The 19,772-nt window shown below is 41.6% G+C and overlaps 3 protein-coding genes and 2 pseudogenes across 7 annotated transcripts; all 5 read left to right on the forward strand.

Moving 5' to 3' along the window:
* The first annotated feature begins 312 nt into the window (after positions 1-312).
* LOC148397518 (uncharacterized) lies at positions 313-2,680 on the forward strand (annotated as a pseudogene). Its single transcript, XR_015858541.1, has 3 exons — positions 313-400; positions 628-737; positions 937-2,680. The product of XR_015858541.1 is annotated as an uncharacterized LOC148397518 (transcript).
* Positions 2,681-3,405: 725 nt separating this feature from the next.
* On the forward strand, positions 3,406-5,875 carry LOC148397519 (uncharacterized). 2 transcript variants are annotated; one of them, XM_088375656.1, is made up of 3 exons: positions 3,406-3,560; positions 3,751-3,862; positions 4,031-5,875. In XM_088375656.1, exons 2-3 carry the CDS (start codon positions 3,760-3,762, stop codon positions 5,452-5,454), a joined length of 1,527 nt encoding a protein of 508 aa, XP_088231782.1. In that variant the 5' UTR covers positions 3,406-3,560; positions 3,751-3,759; the 3' UTR covers positions 5,455-5,875. The 2 variants fall into 2 exon arrangements, with proteins under 2 accessions (XP_088231782.1, XP_088231781.1); XM_088375655.1 differs by having other exon boundaries at positions 3,412-3,565; positions 3,753-3,862.
* Positions 5,876-6,191: 316 nt separating this feature from the next.
* On the forward strand, positions 6,192-12,258 carry LOC148397520 (uncharacterized). Of its 2 annotated transcripts, XM_088375618.1 has the most exons (4): positions 6,192-6,350; positions 6,557-6,666; positions 6,858-7,166; positions 10,012-12,258. In XM_088375618.1, the coding sequence occupies exons 2-4, from the start codon at positions 6,564-6,566 to the stop codon at positions 11,844-11,846; spliced, it is 2,247 nt and encodes a 748-aa protein (XP_088231744.1). In that variant the 5' UTR covers positions 6,192-6,350; positions 6,557-6,563; the 3' UTR covers positions 11,847-12,258. The 2 variants fall into 2 exon arrangements, with proteins under 2 accessions (XP_088231744.1, XP_088231743.1); XM_088375617.1 differs by lacking the exons at positions 6,192-6,350; positions 6,557-6,666; positions 6,858-7,166 and adding exons at positions 8,617-9,514; positions 9,706-9,815.
* Positions 12,259-12,419: 161 nt separating this feature from the next.
* LOC148397521 (uncharacterized) lies at positions 12,420-15,461 on the forward strand (annotated as a pseudogene). Its single transcript, XR_015858544.1, has 3 exons — positions 12,420-13,330; positions 13,677-13,786; positions 13,986-15,461. The product of XR_015858544.1 is annotated as an uncharacterized LOC148397521 (transcript).
* Positions 15,462-16,180: 719 nt separating this feature from the next.
* Positions 16,181-19,690, forward strand: LOC148397522 (SWI/SNF-related matrix-associated actin-dependent regulator of chromatin subfamily B member 1). Its single transcript, XM_088375696.1, has 9 exons — positions 16,181-16,339; positions 17,242-17,353; positions 17,440-17,569; positions 18,091-18,228; positions 18,308-18,435; positions 18,742-18,908; positions 18,982-19,172; positions 19,239-19,370; positions 19,472-19,690. The coding sequence occupies exons 1-9, from the start codon at positions 16,214-16,216 to the stop codon at positions 19,509-19,511; spliced, it is 1,164 nt and encodes a 387-aa protein (XP_088231822.1). The 5' UTR covers positions 16,181-16,213; the 3' UTR covers positions 19,512-19,690.
* The last annotated feature ends 82 nt before the right edge of the window (positions 19,691-19,772 follow it).

Consider the following 19,772-nt stretch of genomic DNA (forward strand, 5'->3'; position numbering starts at 1 on the left):
TCCATGAGATGTGAGTAATTCTCAACATTTTATGATACAAGTAAGGTAAGTATCATAAATCATTTGAGACCATGCCATTATTGAAAGCTTTCTGGCTAGTTAACACTAGTGTCGAACAACGTGCATGACAAACGCACGCTAGTTTGTCATTAAAAAGTATTCGCCATTGGTATTTTGGAAAACGTGCACAAAATGTTTTTATTTTTTTGCTCGCAATATTAGTTTGTTTGCTGGGCAACACCATTAATTGTTCCATGGATGTTCGCTAGAGGGCGTCCGGGAATTTTCTTAAATGACGTCCTCAGTACGTAACAGGAAGTAAAGCGACACTCAAACAAGCCCATGGCCTTCTAGTCGACCGCATCAGATAAACACGCAATTAACCTAACGTGATGAATCGGTAAGATTAGTTTCATTACAACTGCAACGACGAACGAGGTAAGTTACGACTGTGGACCTAAGTTAGCACCGTTCGTTATTTGAAGTACTGCTTGGTTGCAGTACACAAGTGCGGGCCGCTTTTATTAGCATGTACTTTACGACGAGTGTCAAACTCATTTACACACACAATACTATTATGTAAACCTTTGTTAGCCAAACATTGTTGAACAACTGTTGTGATTGCAGTGGGAAAATGTCTGCAAGGAGCACGGCAAGTAACGTGGAGGAAAAGGACCGTACTCGTCGACGACTGGAAGATCTTTGGCTGCAGCGTTTTGTTGTGCTACGCAGAGCTGGTTAGTACTTGCTTAGGAAATAGCTATTTTCTTTTTTGAATCCTCTTCCAGTCTTTATGTTTAGTAGAATTCTGTCGGAATCATCTGTGTTAGGCAGATTGAAGAAGTCCTTGTATCAGTTTTGCCAGTTTCTCTTCAACTGTAACATTCATTGTTACTATAGGACATTGAAATGATGTGTGTTTGTCTTATTTTGCAGACATCAGTGAAGCTATTCATCCTAAACAGCAGGAACCAGAGGTCACCCACATTAAAGAGGAGGATGATGTGGGCAAAGATGTCCACCACCTGAATGAACAAATGCAGCAGACGTTTCTTTGCACCGTAAAGACGGAAGAAGAGCCGGAGCGGCCTTGTATCAAAGAGGAGGGAGAACACTCCTGTGACATTAAAAAGGAGGAGGAGGAGGAGATACCATTGACTGGTGTTCCTGTGAAGAGTTTTGATGAGGTGAGCAAAGCGGCGGAGCTTCCAAGCTGCAGCTCAAATCAACAAATGACCCGAGAAGGTGATGGAGACTGCTGTGGAGGATCACAAGCAGCTCCACCATCAGATAGTGATGACGTGTCGTCACATGCTCCTGATGATGATGATGATGATGATGATGATGATGATGACGATGATGATGATGATGATGATGATGAGGCTCAAAAGAAACACAGGCAATGTTCTCAGTGTGGAAAACGTTGTGCTAATAACAGTGTTTTGAAACAACACATGAGAATGCACACAAGAAAGAAAAACCTTTCATGCTCAGTTTGTGGCCAAAGATTCTCTGAGAAGGGAAGCTTAAAAAGGCACACAAATACCCATACTGGTGAGAAACCTTTTTCATGCTCAGTTTGTGGCCAAAGATTCAATCATAAAGGACATCTAACAGTTCATACAAGAACCCACACTGGTGAGAAACCTTTTTCATGCTCAGTTTGTGGCAAAAACTTCTCTGACAAGGGAGCTCAAAGACGTCATACAAGAACCCACACTGGCGAGAAACCTTTTTCATGCTCAGTTTGTGGCCAAAGATTCTCTGAGAAGAAAAACTTAAAAAGGCACACAAGAATCCACACTGGCGAGAAACCTTTTTCATGCTCAGTTTGTGGCCAAAGATTCTCTGAGAAGCAAAACTTAAAAACACACACAAGAATCCACACTGGTGAGAAACCTTTTTCATGCTCAGTTTGTGGCCAAAGATTCTCTGAGAAGGGAAGCTTAAAAAGGCACACAAATATCCATACTGGTGAGAAACCTTTTTCATGCTCAGTTTGTGGCCAAAACTTCTCTGAGAAGGGAGCTCTAAGATGTCATGCAAGAACCCACACTGGCGAGAAACCTTTTTCATGCTCAGTTTGTGGCCAAAGATTCTCTGAGAAGAAAAACTTAAAAACACACACAAGAATCCACACTGGCGAGAAACCTTTTTCATGCTCAGTTTGTGGCCAAAGATTCTCTGAGAAGCAAAACTTAAAAACACACACAGGAATCCACACTGGTGAGAAACCTTTTTCATGCTCAGTTTGTGGCCAAAGATTCTCTGAGAAGCAAAACTTAAAAAGGCACACAAGAATCCACACTGGCGAGAAACCTTTTTCATGCTCAATTTGTGGCCAAAGATTCTCTCAGAAGGCATATTTAACAGTTCATACAAAAATCCACACTGGTGAGAAACCTTTTTCATGCTCAGTTTGTGGCCAAAGATTCTCTGTGAAGCCAAACTTAAAAAGACACACAAGAATCCACACTGGTGAGAAACGTTTTTCATGCTCAGTTTGTGGCCAAAGATTCTCTGAGAAGCAAAACTTAATAAGTCATACAAGAATCCACACTGGCGAGAACCCTGTTGCCTGCTCAGTCACTTGCCAAAAAGTCTCTATTGAGAATTCTGAATTTGTTGGGGAGGTGGTCAATAGTCCGTGAAGTTTACATCTTCTATTTGAGCAGAATCATAAGTTTTTGCATCAATGGTAATTCTATTCTATGTACCTTCTCATTAGGATGCTAAACTCCTGTTCTTCACCACAGTAAGAAGTTCATATTTAGTCTTACTGAATTTGAGAATATAGTTAACCGGCCTCGAGATGTTAATAGTTTTGTAATTGTCATATTTGATATTTATTTACTTTTTAGTTGTGGATTTAACTGAAATTAGTTATATTCCATATTAAGGGAAAATTGCTTAGTTTTATTAGTGTTTAGGATTTAGTTTTGTTCAGCTTTTCATGTTAAGGTTTTTGTCCCAACATTTTTCAAGACTTTGTAAGAAGAAAAATCGGAGCAAGCAAGACACTTTATTTTTATTGCGTTTGTGAATAATAATAAATGATGACGAACGATGATGCGTCATGTGATATATCTTAGGAAATGGAGATCCATGAGATGTGAGAAATTCTCAACATTTTATGACACAAGTAAGGTAAGTATCATAAATAGCATATCATTTGAGACCATGTCATTAACCTCAAAAGCTCAAGTGGTTGAAAGCTTTCTGGCTAGTTAACACAGTGTCGAACAAAGCGCATGACAAACGCACGCCATTATGTTATCAAAAAGTATTCGCCATTGGTATTTTGAAAAACGTGCACAAAAGGTTTTTATTTTTTTTGCACGCAATATTGGTTTGTTTGCTGGGCAACACCATTAATTGTTCCATGGTTGTTCGCTAGAGGGCGTCCGGGAATTCTCTTAAATGACGTCCTCAGTACGTAACAGGAAGTAAAGCGACACTCAAAGAAGCCCATGGCCTTCTCGTCGACCGCATCAGATAAACACGCAATTGACTAATGTGGTGAATCATTAAGATTAGTTTCATTACAACTGCAACGACGAACGAGGTAAGTTACGACTGTGGACCTAAGTTAGCAACGTTCGTTATTTGTAGTACTGCTTGGTTGCAGTACACAAGTGCGGGCCGCTTTTCTTAGAATGTAGCTACCACAATGCTAACTTTACGACGGGTGTCAAACTCATTTTACACAATACTATTGTGTAAACATTGTTGAACAAGTGTTGTGATTGCAGTGTGAAAATGTCTGCAAGGACCACGGCCAAGTACGTGGAGGAAAAGGACATTACTCGTCGACGACTGGAAGATCTTTGGCTTCAGCCTTATGTTGTGTTACGCAGAGCTGGTTAGTACTTGCTTAGAAAATAACTATTTTCTACTATAAATCCTCTTGTAGTGTTTATTTTTAGTAGAATTTGAAGAAGTCCTTGGATAGGCTTTGCCAGTTTCTCTTCAACTGTAACATTCATTGTTAATATAGTCCATTGAAATGTGTGTTTGTTTTATTTTGCAGACATCAGTGAAGCTATTCGTCCTAAGCAGCAGGGGCCAGAGCTCCCTCGCATTAAAGTGGAGGAAGATGTGGGCAAAGAAGTCCACCACTTGAATAAACAAATGGAGCAGACATTTCTTTGCACCATAAAGAAGGAAGAAGAGCCGGAGCGGCTTTGTATCAAAGAGGAGGGAGAAGACTCCTTTGACATTAAAAAGGAGGAGGAGGAGGAGGAGATAGCATTGACTGGTGTTCCTGTGAAGAGTTTTGATGAGGTGAGCAAAGGGGTGGAGCCTCCAAGCTGTAGCTCAAGTCAACAAATGAGCCGAGAAGGTGATGGAGATCGCTGTGGAGGATCACAAGCAGCTCCACCATCAGATAGTGACGACGTGTCGTCACATGCTCCTGATGATGATGATGATGATGAGGCTCAAAAGAAACACAGGCAATGTTCTCAGTGTGGGAAACGTTGTGCTAATAACAGTGTTTTGAAACAACACATGAGAATGCACACAAGAAAGAAGAACTTTTCATGCTCAGTTTGTGGCCAAAGATTCTCTGAGAAGGGAAGCTTAAAAAGGCACACAAATATCCATACTGGTGAGAAACCTTTTTCATGCTCAGTTTGTGGCCAAAACTTCTCTGAGAAGGGAGCTCTAAGATGTCATACAAGAACCCACACCGGCGAGAAACCTTTTTCATGCTCAGTTTGTGGCCAAAGATTCTCTGCGAAGCAAAACTTAAAAACGCACACAAGAATCCACAATGGTGAGAAACCTTTTTCATGCTCAGTTTGTGGCCAAAGATTCTCTGAGAAGCAAAACTTAAAAAGGCACACAAGAATCCACACTGGCGAGAAACCTTTTTCATGCTCAGTTTGTGGGCAAAGATTCTCTGTGAAGCCAAACCTAAAAACACACACAAGAATCCACACTGGTGAGAAACCTTTTTCATGCTCAGTTTGTGGCCAAAGATTCTCTGAGAAGCAAAACTTAAAAAGGCACACAAGAATCCACACTGGCGAGAAACCTTTTTCATGCTCAGTTTGTGGCCAAAGATTCTCTCAGAAGGCATATTTAACAGTTCATACAAGAACCCACACTGGTGAGAAACCTTTTTCATGCTCAGTTTGTGGCCAAAGATTCTGTGAGAAGGGAAGTTTTAAAAGGCACACAAAAATCCACACTGGTGAGAAACCTTTTTCATGCTCAGTTTGTGGCCAAAGATTCAGTGAGAAGGGAATCTTAAAAAGACACACAAGAATCCACACTGGTGAGAAACCTTTTTCATGCTCAGTTTGTGGCCAAAGATTCTCTGAGAAGCAAAACTTAATAAGTCATACAAGAATCCACACTGGCGAGAACCCTGTTGCCTGCTCAGTCACTTGCCAAAAAGTCTCTATTGAGAATTCTGAATTTGTTGGGGAAATGATCAATAGTCCGTGAAGTTTACATCTTCTATTTGAGCAGAATCATAAGTTTTTGCATCAATGGTAATTCTATTCTATGTACCTTCTCAATGGGATGCTAAACTCCTGTTCTTCACCACAGTAAGAAGTTCATATTTAGTCTTACTGAATTTGAGAATATAGTTAACCGGCCTTGAGATGTTAATAGTTTTGTAATTGTCATACTTGATATTTATTTACTTTTTAGTTGTGGATTTGAACTGAAATTAGTTGTATTCCATATTAAGGGAAAGTTGCTTAGTTATTATTAGTGTTTAGGATTGAGTTTTGTTCAGCTTTTCATGTTAAGGTTTTTGTCCCAACATTTTTCAAGACTTTGTAAGAAGAAAAATCGGAGTAAGCAAGACACTTTATTTTTATTGCGTTTGTGAATAATAATAAAGGATGACGAACGATGACACGCGTCATGTGATATATCTTAAGAAATGGAGATCCATGAGATGTGAGTAATTCTCAACATTTTATGACACAAGTAAGGTAAGTATCATAAATAGCATATCATTTGAGACCATGCCATTATTGAAAGCTTTCTGGCTAGTTCACAGTAGTGTCGAACAACGCGCACGACAAACGCACGCCAGCATGTTATTAAAAAGTATTCGCCATTGGTATTTTGGAAAACGTGCACAAAAGGTTTTTATTTTTTTTGCACGCAATATTGGTTTGTTTGCTGGGCAACACCATTAATTGTTCCATGGTTGTTCGCTAGAGGGCGTCCGGGACATCTATCAAATGACGTCATCATTACGTAACAGGAAGTAAAGCGACACTCAAGCTCGGGACCCTCCAGCCGACTGCATCAGATAAACACGCAATTGACTAATGTGGTGAATCAGTAAGATTAGTTTCACTACAACTGCAACGACAAACGAGGTAAGTTACGACTGTGCACCTAAATTAGCACCGTTCGTTATTTGTAGTACTGCTTGGTTGCAGTACACAAGTGCGGGCCGCCTTTATTAGCATGTAGCTACCGCAGTGCTAACTTTACGACGGGTGTCAAACTCATTTTACACACACAATAGTATTGTGTTAACCTTTGTTAGCCAAACATTGTTGAACAAGTGTTGTGATTGCAGTGTGAAAATGTCTGCAAGGACCACGGCAAGTAACGTGGAGGAAAAGGACCGTACTCGTCGACGACTGGAAGATCTTTGGCTTCAGCCTTATGTTGTGTTCCACAGAGCTGGTTAGTACTTGCTTAGGAAATAGCTATTTTCTTTTTTGAATCCTCTTCCAGTCTTTGTTTAGTAGAATTCTATCGGAATCATCTGTGTTAGGCAGATTGAAGAAGTCCTTGTATCAGTTTTGCCAGTTTCTCTTCAACTGTAACTTTCATTGTTATTATAAATTTAAATGTGTGTTTGTCTTATTTTGCAGACATCAGTGAAGCTATTCATCCTAAACAGCAGGAACCAGAGGTCACCCACATTAAAGAGGAGGATGATGTGGGCAAAAAGGTCCACCACTTGAATGAACAAATGGAGCAGACCTTTCTTTGCAACACAAAGGAGGAGGAAGAGCCGGAGCGACCTTGCATCAAAGAGGAGGGAGAAGACTCCTGTGACATTAAAAAGAAGGAGGAGGAGGAGATGCCATTGACTGGTGTTCCTGTGAAGAGTTTTGATGAGGTGAGCAAAGGGGCGGAGCCTCCAAGCTGCAGCTCAAGTCATCAAATGACCCGAGAAGGTGATGGAGACTGCTGTGGAGGATCACAAGCAGGTCCACCATCAGATAGTGATGACGTGTCGTCACATGCTCCTGATGATGATGATGATGAAAAGAAACACAGGCAATGTTCTCAGTGTGGGAAACGTTGTGCTAATAACAGTGTTTTGAAACAACACATGAGAATGCACACAAGAAAGCAAAACCTTTCATGCTCAGTTTGTGGCCAAAGATTCACTAAGAAGGGAAGCTTAAAAACGCACACAAATATCCATACTGGTGAGAAACCTTTTTCATGCTCAGTTTGTGGACAAAGATTCAATCGTAAAGGAAATCTAACAAGTCATACAAGAACCCACACTGGTGAGAAAGCTTTTTCATGCTCAATTTGTGGCCAAATATTCTCTCAGAAGGCAAACTTGAAAACACACACAATAATCCACACCGGCGAGAAACCTTTTTCATGCTCAGTTTGTGGCCAGAAATTCACTCTGAAGGATCATCTTAGAGTTCATACAAGAACCCACACTGGTGAGAAACCTTTTTCGTGCTCAGTTTGTGGCCGAAGATTCTCTGTGAAGCAAAACTTAAAAAGGCACACAAGAATCCACACTGGCGAGAAACCTTTTTCATGCTCAGTTTGTGGCCAAGGATTTTCAGTGAAGGAACACTTAACAATACACACAAGAACCCACACTGGTGAGAAACCTTTTTCATGCTCAGTTTGTGGTCAAATATTCAGTCAGAAGGGAATCTTAAAAAGACACACAAGAATCCACACTGGCGAGAAACCTTTTTCATGCTCAGATTGTGGCCAAAAATTCTGTCTGAGGGGAGCTCTAACAGTTCATACAAGAATCCACACTGGCGAGAAACCTTTTTCATGCTCATTTTGTGGCCAAAGATTCACTCAGATAGGAAGTCTTGCAGTTCATACAAGAATCCACACTGGCGAGGAACCTTTTTCATGCTCAGTTTGTGGCCAAAGATTCTCTCAGAAGGCAAACTTGAAAACACACACAATAATCCACACTGGCGAGAAACCTTTTTCATGCTCAGTTTGTGGCCAAAGATTCTCTCAGAAGGCAACTTTAACAGTTCATACAAGAACCCACACTGGTGAGAAACCTTTTTCATGCTCAGTTTGTGGCCAGAAATTTGGTGATAAGAGAACCTTAAAAAGTCATACAAGAATCCACACTGGTGAGAAACCTTTTTCATGCTCAGTTTGTGGCCAAAGGTTTCGTCATAGAGGACCTCTAACACTTCATATAAGAACCCACACTGGTGAGAAACCTTTTTCATGCTCAGTTTGTGGCCAGAAATTCAGTGAGAAGAGAGCCCTAAAACGTCATGCAAGAATCCACACTGGCGAGAACCCTGTTGCCTGCTCAGTCACTTGCCAAAAAGTCTCTATTGAGAATTCTGAATTTGTTGGGGAGATGATTAATAGTCCGTGAAGTTTTCATCTTCTATTTGAGCAGAATCATGAGTTTTTGCATCAATGGTAATTCTATTCTATGTACCTTCTGATTGGGATGCTAAACTCCTTTCCTTCACCACAGTGAGAAGTTCATATTTTAGTCGTACTGAATTTTAGAATATAGTTAACCGGCCTCGGGATGTTAATAGTTTTGTAATTGTCATACTTGATATTTATTTACTTTTTAGTTGTGGATTTTATATGAAATTAGTTATATTCCATATTAAGAAAAAGCTGCTTAGTTTTTATTAGTGTTTAGGATTTAGTTTTGTTCAGTTTTTCATGTTAAGGTTTTTGTCCCAACATTTTTCAAGACTTTGTAGGAAGAAAAATCGGAGCAAGCAAGACACTTTATTTTTATTGCGTTTGTGAATAATAATAAATGATGACGAACACGCGTCATGTGATATATCTTAAGAAATGGAGATCCATGAGATGTGAGTAATTCTCAACATTTTATGACACAAGTAAGGTAAGTATCATGAATAGCATATCATTTGAGACCATGTCATTAACCTCAAAAGCTCAAGCAGTTGAAAGCTTTCTGGCTAGTTAACACTAGTGTTGAACAACGCGCACGACAAACGCACGCTAGTATGTTATCAAAAAGTATTCGCCATTGGTATTTTGGAAAACGTGCACAAAATGTTACTATTTTTTTGCTCGCAATATTGGTTTGTTTGCTGGGCAACAACATAAAACGTTCCACGGTTGTTCGCTAGAGGGCGTCCAGGACCTCTATCAAATGACATCATCATTACGTAACAGGAAGTAAAGCGACACCCAAGCCGGGGGCCCCCTAGCCGACTGCATCAGATAAACACGCAATTGACTAATGTGGTGAATCAGTAAGATTAGTTTCACTACAACTGCAACGACGAACGAGGTAAGTTACGACTGTGCACCTAAGTTAGCACCGTTCGTTATTTGTAGTACTGCTTGGTTGCAGTACACAAGTGCGGGCCGCCTTTATTAGCATGTAGCTACCGCAGTGCTAACTTTACGACGGGTGTCAAACTCATTTTACACGCACAATACTATTGTGTAAACATTGTTGAACAAGTGTTGTGATTGCAGTGTGAAAATGTCTGCAAGGACCACGGCCAAGTACGTGGAGGAAAAGGACCGTACTCGTCGACGACTGGAAGATCTTTGGCTTCAGCCTTATGTTGTGTTCCACAGAGCTGGTTAGTACTTGCTTAGGAAATAGCTATTTTCTTTTTTGAATCCTCTTCCAGTCTTTATGTTTAGTAGAATTCTATCGGAATCATCTGTGTTAGGCAGATTGAAGAAGTCCTTGTATCAGTTTTGCCAGTTTCTCTTCAACTGTAACTTTTATTGTTATTATACATTGAAATGATGTGTGTTTGTCTTATTTTGCAGACATCAGTGAAGCTATTCATCCTAAGCAGCAGGAACCAGAGGTCACCCACATTAAAGAGGAGGAAGATGTGGGCAAAGAGGTCCACCACCTGAATGAACAAATGCAGCAGACGTTTCTTTGCAACGTACAGAAGGAAGAAGAGCCGGAGCGGCCTTGTATCAAAGAGGAGGGAGAAGACTCCTGTGACATTAAAAAGGAGGAGGAGGAGGAGGAGATGCCATTGACTGGTGTTCCTGTGAAGACTTTTGATGAGGTGAGCAAAGCGGCGGAGCTTCCAACCTGCAGCTCAAATCAACAAATGACCCAAGAAGGTGATGGAGACCGCTGTGGAGGATCACAAGCAGGTCCACCATCAGATAGTGATGACGTGTCGTCACATGCTCCTGATGATGATGAGTCTCAAAAGAAACACAGGCAATGTTCTCAGTGTGGGAAACATTGTGCTAATAACAGTGTTTTGAAACAACACATGAGAATGCACACAAGAAAGCAAAACTTTTCATGCTCAGTTTGTGGCCAAAGATTCACTAAGAAGGGAAGCTTAAAATCGCACAGAAATATCCATACTGGTGAGAAACCTTTTTTATGCTCAGTTTGTGGCCAAAGATTCAATCGTAAAGGAAATCTAACAGTTCATACAAGAACCCACACTGGTGAGAAACCTTTTTCATGCTCAGTTTGTGGCAAAAACTTCTCTGACAAGGGAGCTCAAAGACGTCATACAAGAACCCACACTGGCGAGAAACCTTATTCATGCTCAGTTTGTGGCCAAAAATTCACTAAGAAGGAACGTCTAACAGTTCATACAAGAACCCACACTGGCGAGAAACCTTTTTCATGCTCAGTTTGTGGCCAAAGATTCTCTGATAAGCAAAACTTAAAAACGCACTCAAGAACCCACACTGGTGAGAAACCTTTTTCATGCTCGGATTGTGGCCAGAAATGTAGTCATAAGGAAACCTTAAAAAGTCATAGAAGAACCCATACTGGTGAGAAACCTTATTCATGCTCAGTTTGTGGCCAAAGATTCTCTGAGAAGGCAACTTTAAAAAATCATACAAGAATCCACACTGGTGAGAAACCTTATTCATGCTCAGTTTGTGGCCAAAGATTCAGGCAGAGAGGAAGTCGAGCAGCTCATACAAGAACCCACACTGGCAAGAAACCTTTTTCATGCTCAGTTTGTGGCCAAAAATTCTGTCTGAGGGGAGCTCTAACAGTTCATACAAGAATCCACACTGGTGAGAAACCTTTTTCATGCTCAGTTTGTGGCCAAAGATTCGCTGAGAAGGGAACTTTAACAAGTCATACAAGAATCCACACTGGTGAGAAACCTTTTTCATGCTCACTTTGTGGCCAAAGATTTTCAGTGAAGGCAAACTTAAGAAGGCACACAATAATCCACACCGGTGAGAAACCTTATTCATGCTCAGTTTGTGGCCAAGGATTTTCAGTGAAGGAACACTTAACAATACACACAAGAACCCACACTGGCGAGAAACCTTTTTCATGCTCAGTTTGTGGCCAAAGATTCAATGAGAAGGGAAGCTTAAAAAGGCACACAAATATCCACACTGGCGAGAAACCTTTTTCATGCTCAGTTTGTGGCCAAAGGTTTCGTCATCGAGGACCTCTAACACTTCATACAAGAACCCACACTGGTGAGAAACCTTTTTCATGCTCAGTTTGTGGCCAGAAATTCAGTGAGAAGAGAGCCTTAAAACGTCATGCAAGAATCCACACTGGCGAGAACCCTGTTGCCTGCTCAGTCACTTGCCAAAAAGTCTCTATTGAGAATTCTGAATTTGTCGGGGAGATGATTAATAGTCCGTGAAGTTTTCATCTTCTATTTGAGCAGAATCATGAGTTTTTTCATCAATGGTAATTCTATTCTATGTACCTTCTCATTGGGATGCTAAACTCCTTTCCTTCGCCACAGTGAGAAGTTCATATTTTAGTCGTACTGAATTTTAGAATATAGTTAACCGGCCTCGGGATGTTAATAGTTTTGTAATTGTCATACTTGATATTTATTTACTTTTTAGTTGTAGATTTTAACTTAGATTTTAACTTTAAGAAAAAGCTGCTTAGTTTTTATTAGTGTTTAGGATTTAGTTTTGTTCAGTTTTTCATGTTAAGGTTTTTGTCCCAACATTTTTCAAGACTTTGTAAGAAGAAAAATCAGAGCAAGCAAGGCACTTCTTTTTTTATTGCGCTTGTGAATAATATTAAATGATGACGAACGATGATGCGTTATGTGATAAAATACCATTGGTATTTTGGAAAACGTGCACAAAATGTTTTTATTTTTTTGCTCGCAATATTAGTTTGTTTGCTGGGCAACAACAAAACGTTCCACGGTTGTTCGCTAGAGGGCGTTCGAGACCTATCTCAAATGACAGATATGCTCAAACCTCATTGAATAAAGTACATAAGCAGAAAAGTATATTCACATATTAAATCAATAAAAGATACACTTTAAGCTTATAGTTATACCAACACACCAAATCAATAAAGAAGACATAACTAGACATTTTTGATAAATGGTCATGAGAAAGGTTTTTATAACTTTATGATCTGATATATATTTCTGAGCACTTTGAAATAACCAATGACTTTTGATATATTGCCTAAATAGCTTAATGACCCTTGAGGAACTATGTAATGCATGCCTGATGTTTTTTCTCTAAAGTCGTCTTGACCGTTCAGTACTTGATTGTATCTTATGTTTTGACTAATGCTAGACGCCAGTTTTTGATTACTACTGATTGCTCTGCACAGAGGGAGATATTTTGCCTAACAAAGAAAAGATACGGTTGGAAGCATGATTAAACTAAGAATAAGCAAAGACATGAAGTATCAAAAGAACAGCAATAGATTAATGATGTCACAGCCAAAAGCTAACATAATTTCGTACAAAATGACAAAATTGAAAGAATGAGGTGTATGTCCAAGATTGGAGAAGAATGTTCACAGGAAGGTCACGTGGAGATAAAACCAGCATGTGCCAGAGGGAGCCAGCCAAGGACTCGGCCAAAGATGATCCCCAAGGCCGAAAGACGGGATGGAAAACAACAGCCCCCACATACCGAATCGCCCATAACCAGAACCCACTCCCATGGCGAACTTGCCCCACCCCAAAGACTCATTACCCGGCCCACACTGGCATGTGCAGCTGATATAAGCTAACCAAAGAACCTTGAACGTTTCCTTTTCTGAATGGAGACTTTCCGCTCTTGAAGGGCCCAGCGCTGTCTTGGACTTTCCTGAAAACAGAGCTGTCTGAACAAGAATTGTGATTGAACTCCACCAACCTGTGTAAGTCTAATTTCTGCTTCAGTGTCTTCGCATTTTCCTAAATCTGAAGAAATCAAACGAGCACGCAGTGAGTAAATTGGATAACAGGTGATTGGCAATGGCTTTTGCCGTGAGGCGCAGATAGCGCGCTCCCTAAATTGTGGACAAAATCCAACAATACTGACAAATAACTCGTTTTCAAATCAGACGAGTAAAAACTGGTCAAATATTTAAAAAATATATTAGTAAAAGTGAAGACAATTTGCAATTCTAGTCATGACACACGAATTTGATGCACAGTTTGTCTTCCCGGGCCACTTGAAATGATGTGGTGGACCCTATCTGGCCCCCTGTGTTGTGATTGCAGTGTGAAAATGTCTGCAAGGACCACGGCAAGTAACGTGGAGGAAAAGGACCGTACTCGTCGGCGACTGGAAGATCTTTGGCTGGAGCCTTATGTTGTGTTCCACACAGCTGGTTAGTACTTGCTTAGGAAATAGCTATTTTCTTTTTTGAATCCTCTTCCAGTCTTTATGTTTAGTAGAATTCTGTCGGAATCATCTGTGTTAGGCAGATTGAAGAAGTCCTTGTATCAGTTTTGCCAGTTTCTCTTCAACTGTAACATTCATTGTTACTATAGGACATTGAAATGATGTGTGTTTGTCTTATTTTGCAGACATCAGTGAAGCTATTCATCCTAAACAGCAGGAACCAGAGGTCACCCACATTAAAGAGGAGGATGATGTGGGCAAAGAGGTCCACCACCTGAATGAACAAATGCAGCAGACGTTTCTTTGCACCGTAAAGAAGGAAGAAGAGCCGGAGCGGCCTTGTATCAAAGAGGAGGGAGAAGACTCCTGTGACATTAAAAAGGAGGAGGAGGAGGAGATACCATTGACTCGTGTTCCTGTGAAGAGTTTTGATGAGGTGAGCAAAGCGGCGGAGCTTCCAAGCTGCAGCTCAAATCAACAAATGACCCGAGAAGGTGATGGAGACTGCTGTGGAGGATCACAAGCAGCTCCACCATCAGATAGTGATGACGTGTCGTCACATGCTACTGATTATGATGATGATGATGATGATGATGATGATGATGATGATGAGGCTCAAAAGAAACACAGGCAATGTTCTCAGTGTGGAAAACGTTGTGCTAATAACAGTGTTTTGAAACAACACATGAGAATGCACACAAGAAAGAAGAACTTTTCATGCTCAGTTTGTGGCCAAAGATTCTCTGAGAAGGGAAGCTTACAAAGGCACACAAATACCCATACTGGTGAGAAACCTTTTTCATGCTCAGTTTGTGGCCAAAGATTCAATCATAAAGGACATCTAACAGTTCATACAAGAACCCACACTGGTGAGAAACCTTTTTCATGCTCAGTTTGTGGCAAAAACTTCTCTGACAAGGGATCTCAAAGACGTCATACAAGAACCCACACTGGCGAGAAACCTTTTTCATGCTCAGTTTGTGGCCAAAGATTCTCTGAGAGGCAAAACTTAAAAAGGCACACAAAAATCCACACTGGCGAGAAACCTTTTTCATGCTCAGTTTGTGGCCAAAGATTCTCTGAGAATCAAAACTTAAAAAACCACACAAAAATCCACACTGGTGAGAAACCTTTTTCATGCTCAGTTTGCGGCCAGAAATTCACTCAGAAGGATCAGCTTACAGTTCATACAAGAATCCACACTGGTGAGAAACCTTTTTCATGCACAGTTTGTGGCCAAAAATTCTCTCAGAGCGGACATTTAAAATTGCACACAAGAACCCACACTGGCGAGGAACCTTTTTCATGCTCAGTTTGTGGCCAAAAATTCTCTCAAAGGGGAGGTTTAAATACGCACACAAGAATCCACACTGGTGAGAAACCTTTTTCATGCTCAGTTTGTGGCCAAAGATTCAATCAAAAAGGACATGTAACAGTTCATGCAAGAACCCACACTGGCGAGAAACCTTTTTCATGCTCAGTTTGTGGCCAAAGATTCTCTGAGAAGCAAAACTTAATAAGTCATACAAGAACCCACACTGGTGAGAAACCTTTTTCATGCTCAGTTTGTGGCCAGAAATTCGGTGATAAGAGAATCTTAAAACGTCATGCAAGAATCCACACTGGCGAGAACCCTGTTGCCTGCTCAGTCACTATTGAGAATTCAGAATTTGTTGGGGAGATGAGCAATGGTCCGTGAAGTATTCAGGGAATGTTGCTTAGTTTTTATTAGTGTTTAGGGTTTAGTTTAGTTCAGCTTTTCATGTTAAGGTTTTTCTCCCCATATTTGTCAAGACTTGTTCAGAAGCAAGCAGGACACTTTTTCTCATGCACTTGTGTGGCCATTCAGCCCTGCTCTCTGCACTGACACACCATATTTGAAGTGATGGGGTCATATAGATAGCTGAGCTGCACAATGATTTAAACTCCCCTCCAAAAGTGAGTGAAAATAGATGAAGCAATTTGATTAGAAATGCTGAATGACAAAATCGGAAAGCATGTGGAATGCCTTCCAATCATAAAATTAAATGAGAGTGGGTTGTATAGAATGCCATTGAACAATGTGGAATCATATGGAGTTATGTAGAATGATAATAAATGATGATGAACGATAACACGCGTCATGTGATGATACACCTTATGAAGTGGAGATCCATGAGATGCGAGTAATTCCCAACATTTTGTGACACAAGTAAAGTGTAAGTATCATAAACAGCATATTATTAGTTCAGATCAAATACTAGACCTAATTTTGACAATGAAGGCTTTATATATATATATATATATATATATAATAAAATAAAAAATAATATATAAAATAAATAAATATCTCTATATAAGTTTAAAAAATGTTGAACCCGTGTATCACCGTGACGTCATCTTTTCGCGACGAACATGTCAGCCAATTCAGCGCATGCGCATTCGAACCGCTTTTGTTGTTTCATTCCATTCCAGTATGGCGCTTAGCAAAACATTTGGGCAAAAACCTGTTAAATTCCAGCTGGAAGATGATGGGGATTTTTATATGATCGGCTCGGAGGTCGGTGTGTCTACATTTTATCCCCTTCTGCTCCATCTTCACCGCAGGGTTTTATTTTTTTCAACTTCTTGTCGGATATTAGCTCGACCGCTAACGTTGCTAAGCGAAGTTGAGCGCATTTAAAAGTAGTATATCATAAAGGCTATTCTTTCTAAAAAAAAAAAAAAAAAAAAGTATTAGCTCTTGCTTTAGGCTTTGAGAGCACTGCTACTTTATCCATTATGTCCATGTCGTGCTCGGGGTTTCCAGTCTACTTTTTGTGGACGAGCGTGTGTTGATTTGAATGAGTTAGCATGCTAACCTTGTAGCTTCAAATACGCTCTGCCAAAATGCGGAAAGAATTTGGAACTAGGGAGTCAAGCCGGGTTTGACGCCAGATTAATCGCTTAAAGATTGGCTTTTAAGTGCCTCATGATGTTTTACAAGGCTGGGTTGTGATTTTATATTAGTTTTAGGATTTCTAATTAGGTGGGTTTCAAGACCGGTTGATAGTTTTAGAAGGGTATTAGATTATCAGGCTTCAAACGAGACGTAGGGTTTTGATCAACAAGTTCAATCCATGGTTGAGCTTTTAACGAGTTCTGGGGTGGCACATGAGGGCGTCTTGTCTTTCGAGGTTTCAAACAAGGGGTAGAGTCTTAAACTAGGAAATTCAGGCCTCAACTTGGGTTTCAATTTTAAGATAGTGCAAGGGTTGGCTTTTAAATGATGGTTTTAAAGGGCTGGCTTCAAAGTGCAGTTTTAAGTTATTGTCAAGGAGCATGGTGTTAAGTCCAGAATAATTTTTTCCAGGCCGATCCTGATGTTTAACAGAATTAAATTGTGATTATTTAGCCAATTGACCAAATATGTCATGAATGAAATTACTTTTTTATTTTTTAACTGTGATGCGTTGTGTTCAGGTGGGCAACTACTTGCGCATGTTCAGGGGATCCCTGTACAAGCGCTATCCGTCCCTGTGGAGGAAACTGGCGTCGGTAGAGGAGCGCAAGAAGATTGTGGAGTCATCGCACGGTCAGTTTATCGGCTGGGGCGGGGGCGTAGCCCGGGCATCGGCGCCGGTCAATCACGAGGCCTCGTCGGCCGTCTACTGCCTTCAGATCACGGCTACACGCAGCTAGCCACCAGCGTGACGCTGCTCAAGGCCAGCGAGGTGGAAGAGATTCTGGACGGCAACGACGACAAGTACAAAGCTGTCTCCATAAGCACCGAGCCTCCCGCATACTTGAGGTACGACGCCAAAACTGGGGTTGCAGTTTTAAAAGTACTCAATCTGGAGTTAGGGTTCTAAATCAGGTTGTCCAATTAGACTTTCAAGTCTGGGTTAGGAATGTAAATTAAGGATTGTAGTCTGTTTTGGAAAGAACCCTGGGTTCTTGTTTTCAACTGAGCGTTTGGATTTTCAAACACAAGTTGGACTTTTGCGGCTAAATAAAAGCTCATAACTAAAGTTTCATGGCAGGTTTAATATTTCAGGAAGAATTAGGGTTTCCAGATGGGGGTTGGGCTCCAAATTAGGGTTGAGAGTTTCAGTCAAGATTAAGATTGCAATCTAGTGTTTGGCTCAAAGGATATTTTGGACAATGGTGGCTCAGTGTTTTGCTGAGCATTCATTTCCTACTTTCTCCGTGGTCTTTGAACGTGACTTTTGTCTTGCGAGCAAAGTGTGCCCTCCTGTGGCTGAGTGGCGAACTGCGGGCACTATACAATAACATATATGATTGTTCGTGTGTGTAACAATTTCAACGCAGGGAACAGAAGGCCAAGAGGAACAGCCAGTGGGTTCCCACACTGCCCAACAGCTCCCACCACCTGGACGCCGTACCCTGCTCCACCACCATCAACCGCACCCGTCTAGGTCGAGACAAGAAGAGGACATTCCCGCTCTGGTCAGCCTCCAACACTAGAACATTCTATCCATGCGAATCGGTGTGTGTGTTAATACAATTTCATGTGCGCGTGGTTCAGCTTTGACGACCACGACCCGGCGGTGATCCACGAGAACGCCACGCAGTCTGAAGTGCTGGTGCCCATCCGTCTGGACATGGAAATCGAAGGCCAGAAGCTTCGAGACGCGTTTACGTGGAATATGAATGGCATGTCGCACGTGCACACACAACAACACGAATGTTAGGCGAGGGTTCGGCTTTCAAGCAAAACTTGTTGGGGTATCAAAGTAGGTCTTAGTTTCAAGTATGTGATTGCAACTCAAATCAAGTTGCGCCTCAAACTTCTAGAGGTAGGCTTTCAAGTTAGCAAGCTCATGCTAACTCAATTCAAATGTGGCTTTGGGCTTTTGTGTTAGCCTTTCAAACGGTGGACTGGCTTGCGGACGGTTTAGAAGATTTCAGTTTGGAGTCTGCGTTTGGCCCTTATCCTAAAAATGTCGATGCGGCTCGCAGAGAAACTGATGACTCCCGAGATGTTTTCGGAGATTCTGTGCGACGACCTGGACCTCAACCCTTTGGCTTTCGTGCCCGCCATCGCTTCCGCCATTCGCCAGCAGATGGAGTCGTACCCCACTGACAGCATCCTGGATGAGCAGACGGACCAGAGGGTCATCATAAAGGTACATCGCCCGCCCGCCTGCCATCTTCTTTCCGTGCTTAATGGCTGCCTCCCTCCCTTGCCGCCACCTCCAGCTCAACATCCACGTGGGCAACATCTCCCTGGTGGACCAGTTCGAGTGGGACATGTCGGAAAGGGACAACTCCCCGGAGAAGTTTGCGCTCAAGCTGTGCTCCGAGTTGGGTCTGGGGGGCGAGTTCGTCACCACCATCGCATACAGCATCAGGGGGCAGCTCAGCTGGCACCAGAGGACGTACGCCTTCAGGTAGGCCAAAGGCACCGCCGTCAGGGCCTCGCCAGACGCCTGACCTTTGCCGCTCCGTCCACGCAGCGAGAACCCGCTCCCCACGGTGGAGATTGCCATCAGGAACACGGGTGACGCTGACCAGTGGTGCCCCTTGCTGGAGACACTGACGGACGCTGAGATGGAGAAGAAGATCAGAGACCAAGACAGAAACACCAGGTGGGGGTCGCAAGTAGAAAAGTGAAAAGACCAATCAAGGAGGAGTGAGAGTGTACAAGTTTGGCCAAGGTGCTACCTGTATTTTGTTCTTCTCTTTTCAGGCGAATGAGGCGACTCGCCAACACGGCGCCGGCCTGGTAGAGGAACATGATGCTTTATCGTCGGCAAAAACAACAATAGCGTCATGAGGGCACACACACACATGCACACACACACACACACACACTCAAAGAGCAAGAAGTCAGATAATATATTTATGTTGTATTTGTCCTCTTTTGTACGTTTGAATCATTCTTACAAAATAAACCAAAATCAACAAATGTTTTTCTTGTCAATACTTGAAACTCAGGAGGCGGCCATTTTTTCTTTTCCTGCTTGACACTTGCATCAAAGTAGGATCAA

This window comes from Syngnathus floridae, chromosome 5 (genome assembly GCF_059516105.1).
Source record: "Syngnathus floridae isolate MCC-2025c chromosome 5, RoL_Sflo_1.0, whole genome shotgun sequence".
In the NCBI taxonomy this organism is placed as follows: Eukaryota; Metazoa; Chordata; class Actinopteri; order Syngnathiformes; family Syngnathidae; genus Syngnathus; species Syngnathus floridae.

Coding starts and splice junctions, on each gene's coding strand:
- LOC148397519 (XM_088375656.1), top strand. CDS start 3,760: ATGTCTGCAAGGACCACGGCCAAGTACGTGGAGGAAAAGGACATTACT. Junction 3,863..4,030: donor TGTTGTGTTACGCAGAGCTG/GTTAGTACTTGC, acceptor TTTATTTTGCAG/ACATCAGTGAAGCTATTCGT.
- LOC148397520 (XM_088375618.1), top strand. CDS start 6,564: ATGTCTGCAAGGACCACGGCAAGTAACGTGGAGGAAAAGGACCGTACT. Junction 6,667..6,857: donor TGTTGTGTTCCACAGAGCTG/GTTAGTACTTGC, acceptor CTTATTTTGCAG/ACATCAGTGAAGCTATTCAT. Junction 7,167..10,011: donor TCATCAAATGACCCGAGAAG/GTGATGGAGACT, acceptor CTTATTTTGCAG/ACATCAGTGAAGCTATTCAT.
- LOC148397522 (XM_088375696.1), top strand. CDS start 16,214: ATGCGCATTCGAACCGCTTTTGTTGTTTCATTCCATTCCAGTATGGCG. Junction 18,229..18,307: donor AAGAGGACATTCCCGCTCTG/GTCAGCCTCCAA, acceptor CGCGTGGTTCAG/CTTTGACGACCACGACCCGG. Junction 19,371..19,471: donor GACCAAGACAGAAACACCAG/GTGGGGGTCGCA, acceptor TTCTCTTTTCAG/GCGAATGAGGCGACTCGCCA.